At 38.0% G+C, this 20,912-nt stretch overlaps 1 protein-coding gene, 1 non-coding gene and 1 pseudogene across 2 annotated transcripts; 2 read left to right on the top strand and 1 right to left on the bottom strand.

Moving 5' to 3' along the window:
• Positions 1–819: 819 nt before the first annotated feature.
• LOC114819766 (origin of replication complex subunit 1B-like) lies at positions 820–11,262 on the top strand (annotated as a pseudogene).
• Positions 3,236–3,306, top strand: LOC114819892 (small nucleolar RNA snoR28). Its single transcript, XR_003767190.1, has one exon. It is a non-coding gene; the product is annotated as a small nucleolar RNA snoR28 (small nucleolar RNA).
• Positions 11,263–12,419: 1,157 nt separating the features above from the next.
• On the bottom strand, positions 12,420–19,947 carry LOC114819602 (uncharacterized). Its single transcript, XM_029088829.1, has 12 exons — positions 19,491–19,947; positions 19,109–19,173; positions 18,516–18,599; positions 18,054–18,347; positions 17,147–17,286; positions 16,398–16,485; positions 15,930–16,112; positions 14,769–14,930; positions 14,411–14,604; positions 13,432–13,582; positions 12,878–13,043; positions 12,420–12,795 (listed from the first exon to the last, which is right to left on the bottom strand). The coding sequence occupies exons 1-12, from the start codon at positions 19,930–19,932 to the stop codon at positions 12,728–12,730; spliced, it is 2,037 nt and encodes a 678-aa protein (XP_028944662.1). The 5' UTR covers positions 19,933–19,947; the 3' UTR covers positions 12,420–12,727.
• Positions 19,948–20,912: the final 965 nt, after the last annotated feature.

The following is a 20,912-nucleotide window of genomic DNA, read 5'->3' as shown; positions in this document are numbered from 1 at the left end:
CCTTGAGAGTTGCTACAAAAACCTTGAGAATTGCCACGAAAATTATTGCCTTTGTAATTACCACGATGACCACGAGCAATGCCTCTATAGTTTCCACGATGATTGCTGCGGTAATGTCCACGAGAAGGCTGTGATTGAACAGCGAAGGCCTGGTGCAGTGGTGGTGTAGGCAAGATAGGAGGCTATAATTAAGCGGCAAAGGCATGATAAGGCTCTGTGGTGCTCGATGAGACATCTTTCTTCCTTCGAGACATTGACAGTTCTTTGGTGAGCAGTAAGCCATGTAATTCATCCAGAGTTGTGGTGGAGATGCAATGAAGAAGTGAGTCAGTAAAGGATTCGAACTCATCAGGTAAGCCATCCAGTGTAGCCACAATTAGGTCACGGTCAGTGACAGGAGCACCAGCCGCCATTAAAGCGTCAAAAATTTCCTTGATTTGTTGAAGATAATTAGAAATTGACTGTGAACCTTTCTGAATTGATTGGAGACGAGAGCGTAACTGATGAATGTGAGCATCAGAGACTCCTCCAAAGCGCTGCTCAAGTTTAAGCCATAAGTCTCGAGACAATGAGACATCGACTGTGAAAGGAATCACTTCTTCAGACAGAGTAGAATTCAACCAAATGAGAAGATTTTGATCTTTCTCATACCAAATCTCAAAAGTAGGATTGAGAGAGCGATCAGGAAGAAAAGGCGATGGATAGACTTCAGTACCATCAATGATGTTAGGAAGCTTATACTTGCGCAGAATTGGGGCAAATAAAGCACGCCATGAGAGGTAATTTGATCGTTTGAGTTTGATTGGTACCATACTGCCGATGTTTAGGATTGTAAGAGATGCATACGAATTCGAAGACATCGCAGAATTGGAGAAATTAGGGTTTGGAGCTTGCACCGACTCAATGGGAGAAGACGAATCGGACGGTGACGCCGTGATGAAATGCAGAGAAATACACCAGGCAACTACACAAAAGTTGCAATCAAAGAAGAACAATGAAGAATCACAACAGAAATTGAGAAGAAAGATCAGAAATTGGGAGCAGAAGTGAAGAAGATCGGGAGGATCGAGAGAGAAGAAGCCATGAGGCAAGAAGGGCGTGATACCATATAGAAACCGAAGGCTATACTTTCATTCAATGTAATGAATAATTACAGCAGAGTTTGTTATATATAGTATTGGTTATTCTATCAGATTACACTTATACCCTTAACCAAAGCATAACAAACTAATTGTTATCAACATTTTGATGACTCAATTTTAGCTTCTTTAATAATGTGTATGTGAGGATGAGAGAAGGATGCAAGTTCAGACGAGGAATTGGTTGAAGTGGAGGAATGTAGGGTTTGTTTTAAGTTTGGGAAGGCTGTGATGATTGAGTGCGATGATTGCTTAGGTGGGTTTCATTTGAAATGCTTGAAACCTCCACTGAAGGATGTTCCTGAAGAGGATTGGATTTGTGGGTTTTGTGAGGCTCACAAGTTGGGTAAAGTGGTCTAACTTCTAACACCTCCAGAGGGGAAGAAGCTGGTTAGAACATTGAGGGAGAAGCTTCTCTCCAGTGATTTGTGGGCTGCCCACATTGAAAGGTAGATATGTAATTTGATTTAATTTTGTGAATGGTGTGATGTTTGCTGTTGGTTTGGTTGTAATGTTTTTGGACTTTGGTACTTTATATTTTTTAAATTGTGCAGCATATGGAAAGAAGTAGATGGCAGCTATTGGTGTCGGGTACATTGGTATATAATCCCAAAAGCGACTGCAGCTGGAAGACAACCTCATAATTTGTGGAGAGAAATTTATCGCACAAATGATTTTGCTGACATTGAGGTGAAAGATACCATCTAACCTTGATTATTCTTTTTAGTAAGAACAATTATTATGAGAAACTAACTAAGCCAGAAAGATTTCATGGCATATGTTTAACTCGAGAGAGAAAAAAAAAGAAGCCAAAATAAATTAGCAAAAGCATATTTAGCCAACACCAATAAACATAAACTAGGATTAATTCTTAGATCAGGAGTTGATTGCAAGGAGTTTATAAGTTGAGTGATATGCACACAGATTTTGACATTAGTTTCCAGTAATTTATTTTCCCTTGTGACTATGAAAAAGACTTGCATTTGAAAATTGGGCCAGGTCGTGCTGTTTTGACTACTTTCATTGGTAGGCGTGTTCTATTAGTATCTTTTTAGTTGAACTTTTTCAAAATAGTGTAAAATTGAGTATACCTTCATTTTCCTTATGGAGAAAGTTGCTCCAGTGTAAAGTTTTAACAATCAGACTCAATTTATAATGTTGTGCTGAATGAGTGAAGAAAGTTGAGGTTCCACCATAAAACGAATTGGCAATATATGGAGTAGCCCAACTACTTAAAAGCACATACAAGGTCCCTCCTCTCATCAATGTGGGATTCATTCTCAACAATAAGTTTATAGAATTATGCTGATTAAGTTTATAGAGTTGTGCTGATTAAGTTTATAGGATCATCCTAAATAAGTTAAAAAAACTTGTGAAAGAGAAGACGAGTATCATATGGCATTAGTAATAACTTCTCTTGTTTAGATGGTAACTTTTAATTTTGAGTAAGGAGAGATCTTGACATTACTAGGGTCTCAGGGAAAGGATTGAATGTGCAGTCTTGGTAAAATTTAGTGCCTTTTTTTTTGGGGAAGTTGATAGGCTCATATACCACCAGTTTTCCTTCCTTTAGGTAGCTCCTAAAGATGTCGAAAGCTGGCAGAACATGCTAAAGGTGGGGTTCTTACCAGATATCAACTCTAAATTATTTTAGGCTTTTCTAAGAGGAAAGGCTAGTCTACAGTCATTTTTATTCTTGTATTGGGAGCTTAGAAAGACATTGGAAAGTTGTAAGGTTAGGAAATAGGAAAAAGCTGCAACTTTTAGCAGAGGTCTTAAAATTTACCGAATTGTTGCAATTTAACAACTCGATATGAGAATGAAATGTATGTCCTTAACTGGTAAGTTTTTGGTAAAGTGTCTGTTTCATTTCTGGAAGTCTTCGAGTCTTCTCATTTGTATGCACCTTTAACTGTCTTTGAGTCTTCTCATTTGCATGTGTTTTAACTGTCTAACATGGAATCTATTCTTCGACATTTTTTGGTAGCTACTTCATTAACTTAAAACATTTATATGATGAATTCATATTTTAACAGATGGAATGTATTCTTCGACATTGTTTTGTCACGAGTCCTAAAGAATATGCCAAAGCAAGCAATGAAGGGGATGACGTTTTTTTATGCAAATATGAATATGATATTCATTGGCACATCGTCTTTCATAAATTGATGACGGTGAAGGGGTAAGTGTTTCAGGCAACGAGAACCAAAATTGAACATACTACATAAATCCAAACGGATTGAATGTGAGTTGGAATTTTTGGGTTTTAACAATTTGGTAGGATGATGATGAAGCTGGAAGTGATGAAGATTGGAAAGTTGGCAAAGACTCAGACTTTGATTCAGAAAAAGACATGGACTATGACGAGGAAAGCATAAAAAGTATACTAGCTAAACCATTTCGAGCTCATGAGTTGGCTGCAGTATGGACATTATCTTCTATCTCATACTTGTGGATTTAGTATGTTTTCTCCCCCAAATTAAACTATTCAATTGTGTATCTACAGAATTCACAGAAAGGGCGGTTCTTTGGACTTCAAAAGATAGGAATGAAGAAAATCCTTGAGTAAGTAAGATGCCATAAGCAGACTGATCTTGAAATAGCAAAGGCAGCACTTCTGCTGTCATCATTGCCTAAATCTTTGCTTTGCAGGGATAAGTATGTGAGAGTCATTCATTACAGGTTTTTTCTTCTTCTTTTATTTGTTATTGTATTGTTTGCAATAATGGAGACCTGCTTGCATGCAGAGAAATGTTGGAAATAACTACATTTATCAAAGATTCAATCTCTGATGATAAGTGTTTGGGACGTTGCCTGTACATTCATGGTGTTCCTGGTACTGGAAAGGTACGATCTGTTAAACTATTTATAGAGAGATAGCTTTTATTTCAGATAGCCTATACATTTCTTTTATGTACTATTGATGCATGAAATAGGTTTCACCTATTCTTTTTTGTATCCTTCTATAACTGCAGACAAGGAGTGTACTTGCAATAATGAAGAATCTAAGGTCTGAAGTTGATGCAGGAAGTATAAGACCCTACTGTTTTGTGGAGATAAATGGTCTAAAATTGGTGTCACCAGAGAATATCTACAGGGTAAATTACATATAGATTTGATGCTATACCTTATAATCTGGCATGCCATTGTTGCCTTGTCACACCTGTTTTATTTTCACAGGTTATATATGAAGCCTTAAGTGGGCACAGAGTTGGTTGGAAAAAGGCTCTCCACTTGCTAAATAAGCAGTTCTCTGAAGGAAAGAAAATTGGTAAAGAGGATGACAAGCCTTGTATTCTTCTCGTTGATGAAACCAGTCGGTAACCATTTTTTCTCCTTTCAGTTGGCAACTTCTACATTTTGTGATGAGAATATTTGTTAATAGTATTCCAGTCATGCATTATATATGATACAGATTGTTTTTTGGTTTCAGGTTCGATACAACATTCTTGACTGGCCTACTAAGCCACACTCAAAATTAGTTGTAATAGGTATACTTTATCTCCATTACACATCCTTGTTGAATAATGATTGCATTCTTATCTCACAGTGATCTTTCTTTTCTGGGATTAATGGATTCTCAAATACAAAAAGGAAAATAAGGACGATGACTATGAGATTTTTTATGACTGCAGCATTAACCTGTTATAAAATACATGTTCAGGCATAGCAAATACCATGGATCTTCCTGAGAAGTTGCTTCCTCGTATTTCAAGTCGTATGGGAATCCAAAGGCTTTGCTTTGGCCCCTATAATTACCAACAGCTTGAAGAAATAGTTTCGAGCCACCTTAAAGGAATAAATGCATTCAAACGACAAGCTATAGAGTTTGCTTCAAGAAAGGCCAGTTTTTTGTTCTGTGTTTCGTCATAAAATTTATAAACTCATTAGTGGATTCTCCACTGAACACTCAGTCTCTGACATTATTTGAAAAATACATTCAGGTGGCAGCTATTTCAGGGGATGCACGTCGTGCACTGGAGATATGCAGACGTGCGGCAGAAATCACAGACTATAGACTGAAGAAACTAACCTCAACTCCTAATGATGCTTCCGAAGGTATCGAACTTTAATAATTGATTTATCAAACTAGCTTATTCATAAATTGATGGTGCAAGGAAAACAATGAGGGACAACCCCTTTAAAGTAGGAAACTTGAACTGAAAGATCCTTGCTTTCGTATTGTTATGGTAATATGTCCTATACTCTCTGCACTCCCGTCAACTTCTATCACCATGTTTGATTAGCTTCAATTCCTGAAATCATCTAGTAGACAGAAATATCTTAACTTAGTCGTATCAGTCAATGGTCATGCAAATCTTGGAAAAAATGTTCTCTCTCAATCATATTTCACACTTTTGAACTCTCAAGTTATTGCTATCATTTAGTTCAAACTATAATTAATCTCGGCTTTTAGTTTCCTCCACTAATCACATCAACAGAACATAGAGTTGTAAATTTTCCTTGAAATATAAGTATTGTATTTCTATTTCAGGACTTCTTGATTACTAGAAAATGAGAACCAGGAAGTATATCGAATATTCATGCACAAGAGTTGTAAATTTGATTTGAAACTTGGTATGAATGTTTTGATTTGCACCATCTTTAGATCAAGGACACGAAACATTTGATGTTAATTGATGCATTGAAGTGGATAATTTGGTTCTAGAGATATACAATCTCTTTCTCAAGGGAATTTTTATTTGCCTCTCCCCTCCAACATGGCCCCAGATTGGGACTTCCTCAGAATATTGTGATGTTGAACAAGTAACCAGGAGACAGAAAGAAATAAGAACAGGCAATACAAATAATACATAAATTAACTTAAATATTCCTAATGCATTATTTTGGATATTGAATAAGCAGCCTTTTAACCAGTAACCTTGAGGTAATTCAACCAAGGAATTGAAGTTATTAACTTTTCTTATGAAGCTTTTTCTTGTCACTTACGGATTTATATATTTCCACTTTGCAGGAAAAACCCTTGTTGGTATGGCAGAAGTTGAAGCAGCCATCCAAGAAATGTTCTAGGCACCTCATATTCAAGTGAGTCACATTGTCGATAAACAATGATTTTACTGTTGAAACTTAATCTGTATAGCGGGTAAATTACTTCTTAGAAAGGGTATCAATGCTCTTGAGTGATGTAGATGATACAATGATGAGTACATTAATGTGCTTTTCCTAATACTTGATGAATGAGGTCTAGATAGCTGGAAATTTTTCGGGTAGATAAAAAAATGAAAATGGAGGCAGTTAAGAATTGATCTTTCTTCATTTTGAAACTGTTGCATTTGAAGTTTGCTAAATCTTATTAGTGCCATTCTTATAAGGAATGCAGCATGGGAAAAAATGGCTTATATGGTGTTGACCCTAAAAACTACCAAACCTACGTGGCGCGCAAGCCGAGTAATCTATGAGCTAACTATGTCCTTCGGTTGAATGCGAGGCGTGCCAACTCGACGGCCAAGCTCGGCCGATGAGTAAAATGTGTTGACGTTGCGTTGAACATGCGGCTGACTTCGTCTTGTGATTGCGACTGAGGAAGGAACACGTCTCGGCCTTTTGGGTTCTCGAACCTAAAGACAAGGCTACTATTCTTACGAAGTTCACAAATCGTCGTCGTTGGATTCGGTCACAGTGATGGTATTCGTCAGAGTAAACTCACGCCGAATCGACACCAAAGTATAAGAAATACTCAAAGCGAATATAAGTCTTAACAGTAAACGTGGTTCGGCCGTCGGAATGCCAAACTCTAAATCCCACTTGTGAGTATCCAATCATAAAATAACTCGACGTGCAATGTGCCGAGCCCAGTAAACTGTAACACCTCACTTCGCCGAGAAGGCTGATGAGATGACCTCGACCAATAAAGATTCGGAAATCCTTCTCGACCGAGACTTGGATAGATAATCAATCGCCCTCGACGCAGTGTTGTTTATGCCAACTGAAGATGCTGCGAGATCGACTGATTCTACGGCGACAGTGTTGTTTATGCCAACTGAAGATATCATCGGTTGCCTTCACAGTGCTCTTTATCCAAATTGAAGGTATGTCGGCGAAAAGAGAAGAAAAAATCTCAAGGTTGTTGAGAGAATTTGCACAGGGCAGTTGTGTGTTGAATTAGAGGGCTTGAATGATGCATGACCTCCTCTATTTATAGCATCAAGTCCTTTCTGGATCGAGTTAAAACCCTACTTGGATTAGGACTTCTTATTCTAATCAAACACTATCTTGACCAGTCCTATTTTCACTACGACTTTGAACCCAGTCTTTTATCAAGCCTTATTCACTTCCAGGTTATCAATATCTTTATCTTGCCGAAACTCCTTATTGCGCCAGGATTCAATTACTTGTCTCATAGCAAGACTTGGTCGACCTAGGCTAGGAAGCCCATGAACTAGACGATCCACGATAACCTTTTCGTAAGACCTTCCGGGCTGGGAATCAAACTCGGCCCAAACCAACATTTTGGGCCCAAACATTGCCCCTTTGCTTCTAAGGCTTTTTTTGGCCTGAAATCTCTGGCCGAGCCCTGACCTTGAAGAAGCGAAACCAGACTTCATCTCCCGAGGTGCATTTATGAAGCATGATTGCACGATCTTGATCTCGTCAGATATCTTGTCAAGTATCCTCTTCTCAGTATGACTTGAAACGTCCTTTCATCATTACCCCCTTCATCCGCGAGATTTTTGGATTTCTCAAGGCGTGCAGATGTCCAGACGTCCACAAATCATTATACCTATCGTCGTATGCCATCGTGCAATCTTGATTTGTGAATCTTTCGGTACCCTCGAGATCGTGCAAACACTGAAACGTCGTTTCTTCATAAAAGAACGCTGTCACGATATCATCATGAATCCTCAATCTGCGAGTTTTTCGGTTCTTTCTCCTGGGTCTGTTAATACTCTCCGTCACTCCATAATTATTAGCGATCTTCCCGATCACTCTCATCTTAACTTTTTAAAAATCCTCGCTTGATCTTCCCTTCCATAAGTGTATAAATACTCGGACTTTTATTATTAATTCTTTACGTTTTCAAGTTCTCCAAAATCTCTCATGTTCAGAAAACCGAAGAAAACCCTCTGAATTCTTCCCAGAAAACCTTCAAAACCATTTCCAATGGCCTCCTTCATCTCCAAGCTTTCTAAGGAATGCGACAAATGCAGGACAATCATCGACCAACGCTCAATCAAGACTCTACGCTTTGAGAGCGACATGAGCACCACCCACCAGATCCTTGGTCCATTTTTTAAGGACGCAGTGCCCCCAGCCATCGCCAAACTCTTCAAGGATCACTGCCTAACACCCCTATTGCAAGGGTTTGAATGGTCGAAGTGGTATTCAGCAAAACCTTAAGGCTCCTGGCCCTCGACCACTGCGACCTGGGCAGCCTGGGTTATACGGATGGAAAAGATTTTCGGCGAGCAATGGAAAGCTCTTGGCATTTACGATGCCATTCGCCTTTCGTCTATGGAGCTTGTTGTGGACAAGGAGCTTCTTATGGCAGCCTCAAGCCTCTGGTGCTCAGCCACCAACACTATAGTCCTCCCCTTCAGCCCCATTGGCCCCACTATCCTTGACATTACCGTGATCCTAGGGACTTCCCCTTTTGGCATCCCAGTTGATGCTACCCTCTCCGGGTACCCGTCGAACATCGACCTGAAGGCGCTTTTTAACGATCGGGCCATCGAAACGCTGAGCGGAGAAGGTCAAGAACCCTCAAAGGAAGAAGTTCATAAAATTTATAAGAACTTCCTTAACTACAACACCCTTTACCCCCACTTTGCCGTCCGAGAGGAGGAGAACCTACGGCGGGGGGAACATGAAGCCTTCCTCTTCTATTGGTATAACAAATTCATTTGTTGTACCAAGTCCAATAAATGCTTGGTCGAGAACATGCCGGTGGCCGAAGCCCTGGCTAGCGGTCACACCCTGGCGCTTAGTCTAGCCATTCTTGCTCATCTCCTGCGTTGTTTGGCCGAGATGACCCTTCACAAGATCGACCCACACCAGAGTGGCCCCCTCTGGATATTCCAACTCTTGGCTGCAAGTTTATTTCGTCACTCTTCAGCCAGAATTCGCCAGCTTCTCGCCTACTGAAGCGCTCGGCCTTCAGCTGGCTTCCCGACCAGCACCTCCTCACCAGGCTGAAGACGTGTTTAGATACTTCTTCGGTCTTTATGTACTTTTCGACGACGAATTCTTGATCTGTCGTCGTCGAGAGTATCCTTTGTCGATCAAACTCCCCACATCAGCATGGAGTGCAGATGATGATGCTGATCTATGTCAATCCTGGGGATCGTTTGTGCTTACCCATGACCTTCCTCTTAGGTGTGACGCTCACCGAGCAAGTTGGGAGGTATATCACCCCCACTTCATTGCTCGACAACTCGGCTATCTTCAGGGTTTCCCAGTGCCTTTTCTTATCTCTCGCTCTACGCTAAGCCGAGGACGCCTATCAACTCCTTATTGTGCCAGGATTCAATTACTCGTCTCGCAGCAAAACTTGGCCGACCTAGGCTAGGAAGCCCATGAACTAGACGATCCACGATAACCTTTTCGTAAGACCTTCCGGGCCGGGAATCAAACTCGGCCCAAACCAACATTTTGGGCCCAAACATATGGCCACAAATGATCAAGTGTGGGATTTAAGATTTTTTTACGTTTATTTATTTTTTTGTGAATTTCTGCAACAGTAACAATTAACTCGGTACTAGTTTAGCTGCTGTATACTATTACGGGGTTGACAGGAAGTTTTCTTTACTTATGTTTTAACTTGTAAAAGGAAAATAATTTCTTTACTTTTGTGAGAGAGAAATTAATGTTTAACTCTTGTCTTTGTTTTTCTCCTTGCAGTTGATGAATTTTTTTTCCAAACTGAGTAAAATATTTCTGACTGCTATGGTATATGAGCTCTATATATAAAACAGGAATGCAGGAAACTACTTTTGGAAAGGTGAAGTAAAATACTTAATTGTTCTTGCTTGACTGCTGTATTGCAGCTCAAGTAGACACCTTTTTGTTTTGGTTTACCAGTCTCATTGATGTCTACACTGTAGACTTTAGCAGCGGTGGTTTAGGATTGATTTGTATGTAATAGTGTTTTCATTGTAATTATGTTTTGCGTTGCAGTTGGCATTGACAGTCTCATGTCTCTGTACCAGCAATGGAGAAGCATTTTCTGGACATGACACACTATTAAAAATAGGGTAAGACATGTTATGATGTTAATTTTTCTCTACATACATGCGTACGTAGGGACATAATTGTCTATTGATCTCTCCATTCCTTATTGTCTTGTCAAGTGGGAGTGTGTCCAACTGCACCAGTTTTGGCTTTTGACTCCAAAAACATTGAGAGTTCAAGGAACCTTTTAAGTCCAATCCAAGCTTATTTGTAGTCGTAGGCCTTTCATTTGAAAGAATGGTCAAAATATAATCCGTTTGGTGGCAGTTATGATGAGTGTTTTCAGTTCTTTGTGTATTTTGGACGTATTTTATGACAGACATCGTATTGCATGTTTAAATGACTTTACTTTCATGATGAGGCCCTTTATTTTCGACTGATATTTGCAAAGCATATAATTTGTATCTGCAAGTGTCATTTGAAAGAGTAGCATTGGGATGGAACGATTAGAGGATACTTTCTGGAGTAGATACCAACTGAAGTTTTTACACATGGATTATGTGATATATCTCATTAGTATTGTTTGGCAGTTGTAAGCTCGGCGAATGCAGAATTATTCTATGTGAATCAGGAGCAAAGCACAGGTTGCAGAAGTTGCAGCTCAATTTCCCAAGGTCAGTACTTGTCTATCCAGTCATTGCATTGCAACAACCGATTAGACTCTGGTTGTCCGTGATCTTTGTAGTTATATTATCGTCCCTCTCCTAAAATAGCAGCAGCTTTCCAATGAATTGTGTGTATTATCCAGCTCCTTAACCCGAAGTTGCAAGTTGAACTTTCATGTAAATGCATTACTTCATCTGATAACCGTTTCAACGAGCATTCTGTTGTGTGAGCTGCTGATATGATTTTGAAATGGCTGCGTTTCAGCGACGATGTGGCGTTTGCACTCAAGGACAACAAGGAGCCACCTTGGTTGGCCAAGTATCTCTGATTCCAGATTCAATCATTTTCAGAATGAACAGAGAGTTTTGACCCTCCTCTCATTCTTCTCAATTCTCATCATTTTATTTTAAATTTAATTTGGCACATTACATACATTTTTGTCATAATTATGACGTCACTTCCCTTTGGGAAACTGATACTGCTGAGTCTGCTGTCATCTTTATTAATATTTCCCAAATCACATTGTTTTAATTATTTAGTATTTTTCATATTTGAGTGAGACTTTGCGAAATTTAAACAGAAGGAACATATTTTTGCAGCTTTTTTTTTGTTTTTATTTATATTCATATTTTTTATGAATGGCCCTCCCTTTCCCAAAAAAAAACTCTTTAAAATCAAGGATTAAATTCAGGAATGGGGCTGAACAACACGAGGTTGGCATGAACGCGATGATGAATGCGAGCGAGCTCCTGGTAACAGTTGAAGACGGAATGCAACAGATAACCGCTGACTGTTGTGTCTGTTGCAAAACTTTCCCATGCAATCTGCAACATCAATTACCTCTGTTACAAATAACCTCCCCACGCCATTTTCAGACAGTGAGGACTAGGCCAAGTTTGCAGGGTCAGCAGCCAAACCATGTCTTGGAAATAATATTGGCATTACCTTGAAATTGTAATGACCTTGATGATCAGTGCGAATGCAGTATTGTTTGTTGGCATCTTTTCTTGGCCTTAAATCCGTGCAAGCAAAACCGTCAAGTTTCGCCCTTCCATTGAATTAACAGGACAGGACAGGACAGGACAGGACTGGAGAAGCAACAAGACTCCGGCTTGGCTCTGGCTTTCTGCACATATCGGATGCTTGTATTAGGCTCCAGACGGAATCTGATGGTCATAATTTTACAGCCTGGAAGTAGAAATGCTCTATTTCCTTTCACCTTAAGACCCGTGGGTTCAGAGATTAGGAAGCAGTTGTTGAGACTCGAGAGCGCTTGAAAGCTTGACGAGCAAGCGAAAAGCTCCCTTGCTCATATAGACAAGAAACAAGCAGAGACTCTTGTTACAATTCCAACTTCCAAGATGCATCAGCACTTGCTAAAGTGAAGGAAAGCAGTTCTTTGGCTCGGGTTATTGCAACCCTTGGAAGCCATAAATTACATTGATGTTTAAACATTTAAATGTTTAGACAGTTTAGAAGGCGGGATCAGGAGGAGACAAGATTTGTTATTTACATTGATTTCAAATTACAATTCAACGGCCTAACAAGTTCTAAGCCATCAAAATTTGGTTACATACATGATATTACAGTCCTTTTCCGTAAGACGGGTTCATTGCATCGAAAATTCTTCCTACTCCCCAAGTCTCAAGCATGAATTGGAGAAAGTTTTAAATCAACCACATTGCAAGTTTACCTTCAGCATATGATATTAACTAGTTTCACCCGTGCACAAAGCTTTCCGAAAACAAATGCCTTGCCGTTTATGTGATGATACTGTATATATTCCATACGCTTTATGTAGCCAACTCCAATTTTCTCTCACGTGGCACAAGATTTGCTTGCGCTCTCGTTGCAGCTCTGCCTGCAAACGTATGAACTTTATGTAGGCATGCATGCATGAAAAATGTATGTGTGAGCATTATAACAGGCTAGAGTAAACTGACCTTCCTCTTTTTCTGTTTTCCTCCTGTTAGACCATAGAAGCCGAATTGGAGTGCCCAAAAACCCTGCATCTGAACGCAGTTGCTTCTCCATATAACGCCGGTATGTCTCAGGGAAAAGTTTTGCATCATTGACAAAGAAGACAAATGTTGGTGGCCTTATAGCTGCCTGTAAATTATCCAAAGTAAATACCAATGATTTTCCATGTTCATAAGAAAATACTGGATACGCAGTTTACGACATGCAAGTTCAAAAGAACAGATACTACCCTGCAGATAGGCATGCATGGAAAATAGTCCGTAGAGTGGATATGTAGCACTGAATCATCTAAAATCTTCTCATCTAAAATCTTCTAGTAGTTACGGCTGTACGCCTTCAGGTATTAACAGATAATAATTTATGTTTATTACAAGAATTTCTCGTAATTTTGTGGACGTTAGCATCCAAAGTTCACAAAGACAAGGATGTCACTTGCAAAGATTTATAAACAACAGGAATTAAAGAGACATATAATCACCAAAAAGGGAGAAAAATGAATCTTGCATAAAACAAGTACCTGAGTGCAGTAATAAATGCGGCCTCTTTTGCCACCTCGTGTCCTCGGTGGTGATTTAAAAGCTAGTGCTTCCTGGACCACTTGGTTTACTACAGAAGTACTAAGCCTTCTTGATCTTTCTTTCTCGACTGTGCTAGCAGCATCGATAATCCTAAAACCAAACAAGACAAATGTAACCCACAAGCCAAAATATCAGCAATATGAAACAAATTTTTGGGGTTTACAAGAGGTTTCAGACCATGACTTGTCATTTCAAATTGCTTGCACATCAGAGTAATGCATTTTGTCAGATATATAATCATATCGATATAATTGGAACCATCTGGCACATTTTTTAAGTTGTAATGGACCTTCGGCCTCCTAAAAAGCAAAGTAGTTGTCAAGGGTGCATTATGAAGTTCCTAGAACACTTCGAACTATTCTGATAGTGAATGTAGAAAATTATGCATAGGATTATTGGGAAACTCCATCCATAACCTGCATAGCTTTCATTGGTCCCTATATAAAAAGTAAAACGCATATAACTCATAAACTAAAACCCATATTACAAAATGGTTTAATCCTAAACTATGCTGAAACCTTAAAAGAACCATCTGCATTTCGCATCATGCAACTTCTTTCTATAGGGGCAAGAATAGCTTATATACACAACTGTACAGCAGACATCATCAAGGCTGACCTATCTTAACAAGAATCTAAAGCTCCAGACACATTTATTAGAAGATGCAGCACATCAAGCTACTTAAAAATAGACCCACATCTCAATCAATATAACAACGACAAACAATTAAAACTTCTTCCAGTTAGAGGTGTGCATTTTATAAATAAATATATATATATATATATGTATATGTGTGTGTGTGTGTATTATGGTGTCAATGGAGAATATGGATTTCTTGACATACATGAAGTTCGCTAAAGAATGCAACTGTGATGCAAGTTAAGTTATAAAAGAGATGATGTTAAACACAGAACATACTTATCGACACTCTGACCAGCTATTGCAGTTGAATATACAATAGGTGCCCAACCAAGAATACGAAGCTTCTCCCTAACATCCTCCTCATAATATGTTGCAGTTTGCTGGTTTTTATTCGGTATGGTATCCCATTTGTTTACAACAATCAGGCAACCTTTGCCTTCTCTTTCTATCCGTTCAGCAATCTTGCAATCCTAGAAGACAATACAGAAGGAAACATAGTTAAGAGAAATCTACTCGTGAAAAGTAAATGTGATCAATGTATAGGAAACATAAATGTCTTACATAAAAAGACATAAAACTGTCGGCACGTTCTTCAGATCTTTAAATGATAACTCAAAAAGAATGGACAAAGTACCTGTTCTGTGATACAAGCGAGGGCCTCAATGACAAGTGCCACAACATCGGAACGACGAATGGCACGAAATGCTCGATTTACCGATAAAGCCTCCGTCATGCTACCTGATGAAGCGACGACTGCTCTTCTTCTGATTCCAGCAGTGTCAATTAGCCGGAACTTCTGCAAGATAAAACAAACCAAAAAAAATGTTGCAATTATATGTATCCAAGTAATTTTGAATATCAACAAGTTATCTTCACATCAAGAGGGAATCAGAAAGAAAGAAAGAAAAATGGAATAATATAAAAGATAACTGATCAGACAGTTTTCCACTAATATTTCAAGCAAGTGAACCAGAAATAGCTTTAGGATCCTACTTAGGACTGCATATAAGTTGACCCCCCGAACCAAGCTATTGCTTGTTTGAGCTCGGCTTGGTAGTAGATAACATAGCTCTACCTATACTCGAGCTTGCCTAAACAGGCTCAAAATTGGCCTTGAGGCAACTCCTATGATCAAGATGCAGAAGCAAAAGAAAGAAGGAGAGGAGAAGATGGATAGAAAGAAAAATAAGAAGAAAAGAAATAAAGGCGGCAAATAGGATTTGGACATAACTAAGTGTATCGGCAAAGAGTTCAATTCTAGACCACCTTTCTTCAAAAATTATAAGAAGAATGTCCATGTGTCTTTCTCAAGAAAAAAAAATGAAAATCCAGAATAGAAGAACACATCAACAGACAGAGAAAATAAATGAACAAGCTTGAGCTATCTGAGCTTGAACAATTTGTAAGTGGCAAGGATCTTTTGTAAACCAAATTTCATGATTCAGTCAACAAAATCAGTACTTGAATTCAGTAAAAGATGAATAACGGAAAGTAAGAATAGCTTAAAGTAAATGAACAGCTGAGGCTAGAAATCATGGTTCAGTCTCAACATACAAGTGTGCAGTCAAAGTTTTTCAGACATTCCTACACAGAATTCCACGAATGAGGGGATAAATAATGTTATTAAAGATACCTAATCTAAAGTGTTATTTACATTCAAACTTAGAAATCCACAAATGAGGCTAGGCATCATTGATTTCAGTTTCGGACTAATCATGTTACACGTAATAGATTTGTGTAATAACCGTCAACAATAGGCGGTATAGTATGATGTATAACTGTGAACCAATCAAACCTGTCCATCAGGTCCAGTAAACTCCATATCAATAGCATCACGGGTCGTTCCACTGACTGGGCTAACAATTGTCCTGTCCTCTCCAACCAAGGCATTCAAAATGCTACTCTTACCAACATTTGGTCGGCCCACAATTGCAATTGCAGGAACATAGTCTTCCTGTTCAGCAAATTCCTCCGGGTCCTATATAAAAGCATAATAAACCAAATCATAAAGAAATGAAAATATTCATAAAACATGGCAAGAACATGCCCTTTTGGGCTTAGTAAATGACGAAAAGCACCAAAAAAATTCTACTATTGAAACTGGAAAGTTCACTAACAAGCTCAAAATAAGCAGCTTTGAAAATTGAGTAATATAAGGTAAAGTTAAGCTAAAGCCAATTGCCAATTGAAATTCAATATTCAACAAAAGACAGTCAAACTTGAATACTGATATACCAACAATAAAATTTCTGTGATTACAAACCTCATTCTTTTTCAGCCCTGAACACACAAGATCAAGAAGCTCTCCGGTTCCAGTTCCAGATATAGCAGATATAGGAAGTGGTGAAAACCTGGTCAACCAAACAAAAATCGTACCTTTCGGAAATTATTATTAGTATACCATTCTGTATCCACCAGAAACTTGAAATGCATCTCAGTTTTCTTTATTGGAACAATAAAATTTACCTAGTATTAGTTCTTGTTTTTTCTTATCAAGACAGTTCAATATTCGCAAGCCTAATTAGAAAAATAAACACACTAGTACGGCTTGAAATTCGTGACATACGTTGAAATTTCTTTTTGATTATCAGATTATTTACCCTTTTGCTAGTGTCTTTAGTGTCTTGTCCAAGTTGGTAATAAAGCAGAGCTAAATTGAAACATTTACCAGACTATAATGGTGAAAAGTGTATCAACATAACAAAAAGAGTGTATTTACCCCTAGGATAATGCTATCATGCATCACCTTAGCACTACAATCCTACACCTATAATCCTCACAACAGGTGTAACAAGACTATAAGAGAGAAATAGATATATTTACCATCCAATACTAGGTATATTATGTATCTAAAAAAACCAAGGTACCCTGAATGTATAAATTCATTAGGCTAACAGATACACATTACTATTTATCAGTTTTTACAAGAAAATAAAAACATTTACCAGAACCCTTTTCTCAAAATTTAGTAAGGTAACATACGTGAACAAAATTGACAAGAGTTTAGCTCACCCCAATGACCAAAATTCTGATGCTTGTATGATCCCTTTACGTGGAGATTCACACTTGTTAACTGCAAGAATGATGTACTTATCTGAGAAGTTTTTACGTAGCCAATCTGAAATTTCCTCATCTGCTGCAGTTAGACCTGCCTGTTTAGCATTGTCAATACTATATAAAGTTATAAACCGAGGCTCTATTCAAGTTCACAGTCTTCACCAAACTATGTTTTAGTTTAAAAACCTTCAAAAGTTCAATTCAAATACATAGTTGTATAAACTCAATCATTTGAAAAAAAATGGTTATCAATGGAAAACAGAGTTTTTATAACCTTCGGAATCATATTAATCAACCTCATGGATTTTTTTTAACAAATTCAAGTATTACTGGGAATATTCAATATTTATTTTGTAAGAAACACGAACTTTTTTCTTTTTTTTCCATCAAAAAATTGAATAACAGTATAAGTAGCACGTATGGGAAAATCTATCACAATCAGATCGACATAACTCTAGCAAAAACACATTGCATTCAAATCAAAAGTCCCACCAATCAAAATTGCTTTAAAAGAATATTTTTGAAAGTCTTTGACAAAGATTCCTAAAACCAAGCTGTAAATTTAATGATTTCCAAAAGTAAATTCACTTCCTCCACCTTATTATTGTAAACCTGTATGCAGATATTTTATACTATTTTACAATTTCTATGATCAATTTTGTTTAGTATTTCCAATATTAATCATAGTTGTTGACTTTGAAAGTTTTCTGAATACCAGCATCATATCCCAATGCTTGAATATGACTATCGTTAGAGGATTAAAAGAGTTTAAGCTCATACTCTTCTATAACACAAAGAAGCCGAAAGCTGGAAAACAAAGGCACATTGCAGTGGTCCTGCATGTATTTACCAAAAGCTGTACCTGGCCATCAACGAGGAATATAATGACAGATGATTCTTCAACAGCTGCAGTAGCTTGTTTCTCTATCATTGAGGGCATCCTAGCAACAGCTGCCTCCCGGGAGGCAAGTGGGATTCCATCCATACCAATGGTCGTTGAAATAGCTAATTCTTCCATGACATTTGCCTGGGACTTTGAAACTGTAAGAACACCACCAGTATCCACCACCATAAACTCATGGTCACCCCAAAAGGATCTACCATACAGGCGATCCCTAGTAACCCCAGGCTCATCCACTACAATTGCCTTGTTCCCCTGAAATACATAACATATATAGAAACAGGAAAAGGAAAGCAAAAAGGAAGTTAATTTACGAAGTAAAAACTCATATATGTTTACATCTGGAAGCCTGAAAATGTACTCCACAGTATTAGAAGTATTGATGGTAAATAGAAAACAAAAGGCCACATTCTTGTTACATACCGAGACAAGACGATTAAATAATGCTGATTTACCAACATTCGGCCTTCCAACAATTGCAACCCTTTGTAGAAGATGGTCAGGGATCTGCAATTGAAATATGAATGGTTTAGAGACTGAATTTTCTTCATTCCAACACAAAGAATCCCCAACTTACATCATTGGACATAATAGTCTGATTGTATCATAGAAATCAACCGTGCACTTAGAAAATAAAAAGGAAAGAAAATATAATAAAAGTTTTCCAGAAGCATAAGATACACAAAAATGGGGGCATATGCAAAGTCTACACACTCCAAAAAACTGTTCATGATACCTAGTTGCGGAAACCGATTTAATCAAAACTATGGCTGAAGTAATTTTGAGAAGACCCACCAATCTAGGGTCCTAGTTATAATCTTTCAACTACAGTGTATCCATTTTCAATTCCTAAGATAGCCTAAGGTCCTAAGTGGAAATTATAATGATAACCACCGTAATGAGAAGACGTTGAACTCATTTACAATAGCTTGGATATGCACCGGAGACCTTGGGACCAAACATGAACTCTCAGTAGTTTCATATAAATAGATAATATGCCATGATAAGATACTCACAGTTTTAACTGTACTTGTCAGCCTCCTTTGCTTTCGACTAACTTTTTCTTGGTCATCATTGTCATCTTCGTTGATGCAAGACACAGTAGAAACTTAGCCATCAATAATCCCAAAACAAAATGGGAAAATTCCACCAAACACAAAGTTACTTATTTTAACAAACATTTAAAGGAGTAAAAACCTGAAGGAAAATCTTTTCAAAATTTTTTTTGACACCCATTGAAAAGAAAGAGAAAGTTAATGCAACCTCATTTTTCCCTGCATTTTTTTACCTTTCGGAAAATTCAGCAGCTTTTAGAATAATTTGATCAAATTACGAATTGGGTTTTGCAATTACAATCAAATTATGAACTGGGTTTCCCGTTGACAAGAAGGAACACACCGATTCTGAGTTGGGTGGACAAAGAGGAAGAGAACTCTTCAACTACATAACGAGCGTCTTCTTCGAGGTCATCGACGTCGACCGTCAATAAATCGCCACCGCCGTCGGACTCATCCACGAGCTCCCCCTCTTCTTCTCCGTCGTCTTCTTCTTGTAGTTGGTCATCTGCTATGGAGGATATTTTGAATTCATTGGCGGAGAGGCGGCAAACGAAGCGAGGAAGGGAGTGAAGAGAAGCGTGGAGGGAAAGGGAATGAGTGCGGAGAATCGGAGAGAGAGATTTGGGGATTGCGAAAGGGGAAGAGAGGAGAGAGAGAGTTTTGGAGAGAGAGGGAGAAGAACTGGTAGTTCCTCTGTAGCACATGAGCTCCAGTGGAGCTGCCATTTTTTTTGTGTGAGTTTTCGGGGTTTGGCGGGTGAGGGGTTTATCCAGTTCCTCCATCTTGTTCGGGGGTTAATGCGTCTTTTAGAAAAGGGAATTTAAGGAAAAATTCCGAGGATTGTTCATTTAACGAAAAATCATATTTTTATGTTAAAATATTAATCATAATATTATTTATTTTATCTTTTATTTTATCTTTATCGTTAAAACTCACAGTTTTCAAGTTCTTTTCATTAGTTTTCCTTTTATAAAATGGTTAATCAAAATCATTTGAATTAAGAGTAATATACACTTTACTACCATCAAGTTTCGGATAAATCACACTTTACTATGCTTACTGTTTTTCATTCACTTTCACACCTAAATTTTATTTTTTTGTCACTTTGATGATCCTTTCATTAGTCTAACCGTTATCTTTTCTGTTAAATGATGACGTGATAAAATCTTAACTCACTAATTCATGCCACATAAGCTCACAAATTGAATAAAAAGAAACTAATAAAAAAGATTTCAAAACTTTGAATTTAAAAAAAAAATCATCTAATAACGTTGTATAATAATAAGAACAAAAGAAAAACAAAACACAAAAAAAACCTAACTAAGGGCGCGTGGAAGGAACTTCGGGCCAGGAAGACTTCTTCCACACTGCTGCTTAGTTTTGTTCTTGCTGGCATCTTCATATGGGAAATTGGATATTTGCCTTCTCTGATTTGTTGGCAGGTTGAGAGGACTTTGGAGTTCTCTTCATTAATAACAATACCACAAGCCAACTGGGAGGACTTCTGGACTTTTGATGGATATTTTTGTATTCAATTTGCATTATTTTTTTTATTTTGCAGATGGAGAAGGTGAGATTGTAGGTGGAGGAGAAGAGGAAGCCGTAGATGGGCGGATAATGGAAGAAAATTAAGTAATTGGTGTAGAAAATTAAGAGATTGAAGAGATTCAGAAAGATAAAAAGAAGAAAAAGGTGATCAGAATTGAAGAAAATTAAACGAAGAAAAGGTGCTTGGAAGGTGAGAAGGTGTCAAGAAAATTCA

The sequence above is a fragment of the Malus domestica genome, chromosome 11 (genome assembly GCF_042453785.1).
Source record: "Malus domestica chromosome 11, GDT2T_hap1".
Classification (NCBI taxonomy): Eukaryota; Viridiplantae; Streptophyta; class Magnoliopsida; order Rosales; family Rosaceae; genus Malus; species Malus domestica.
This window is presented reverse-complemented; position numbering and strand designations above follow the sequence as displayed.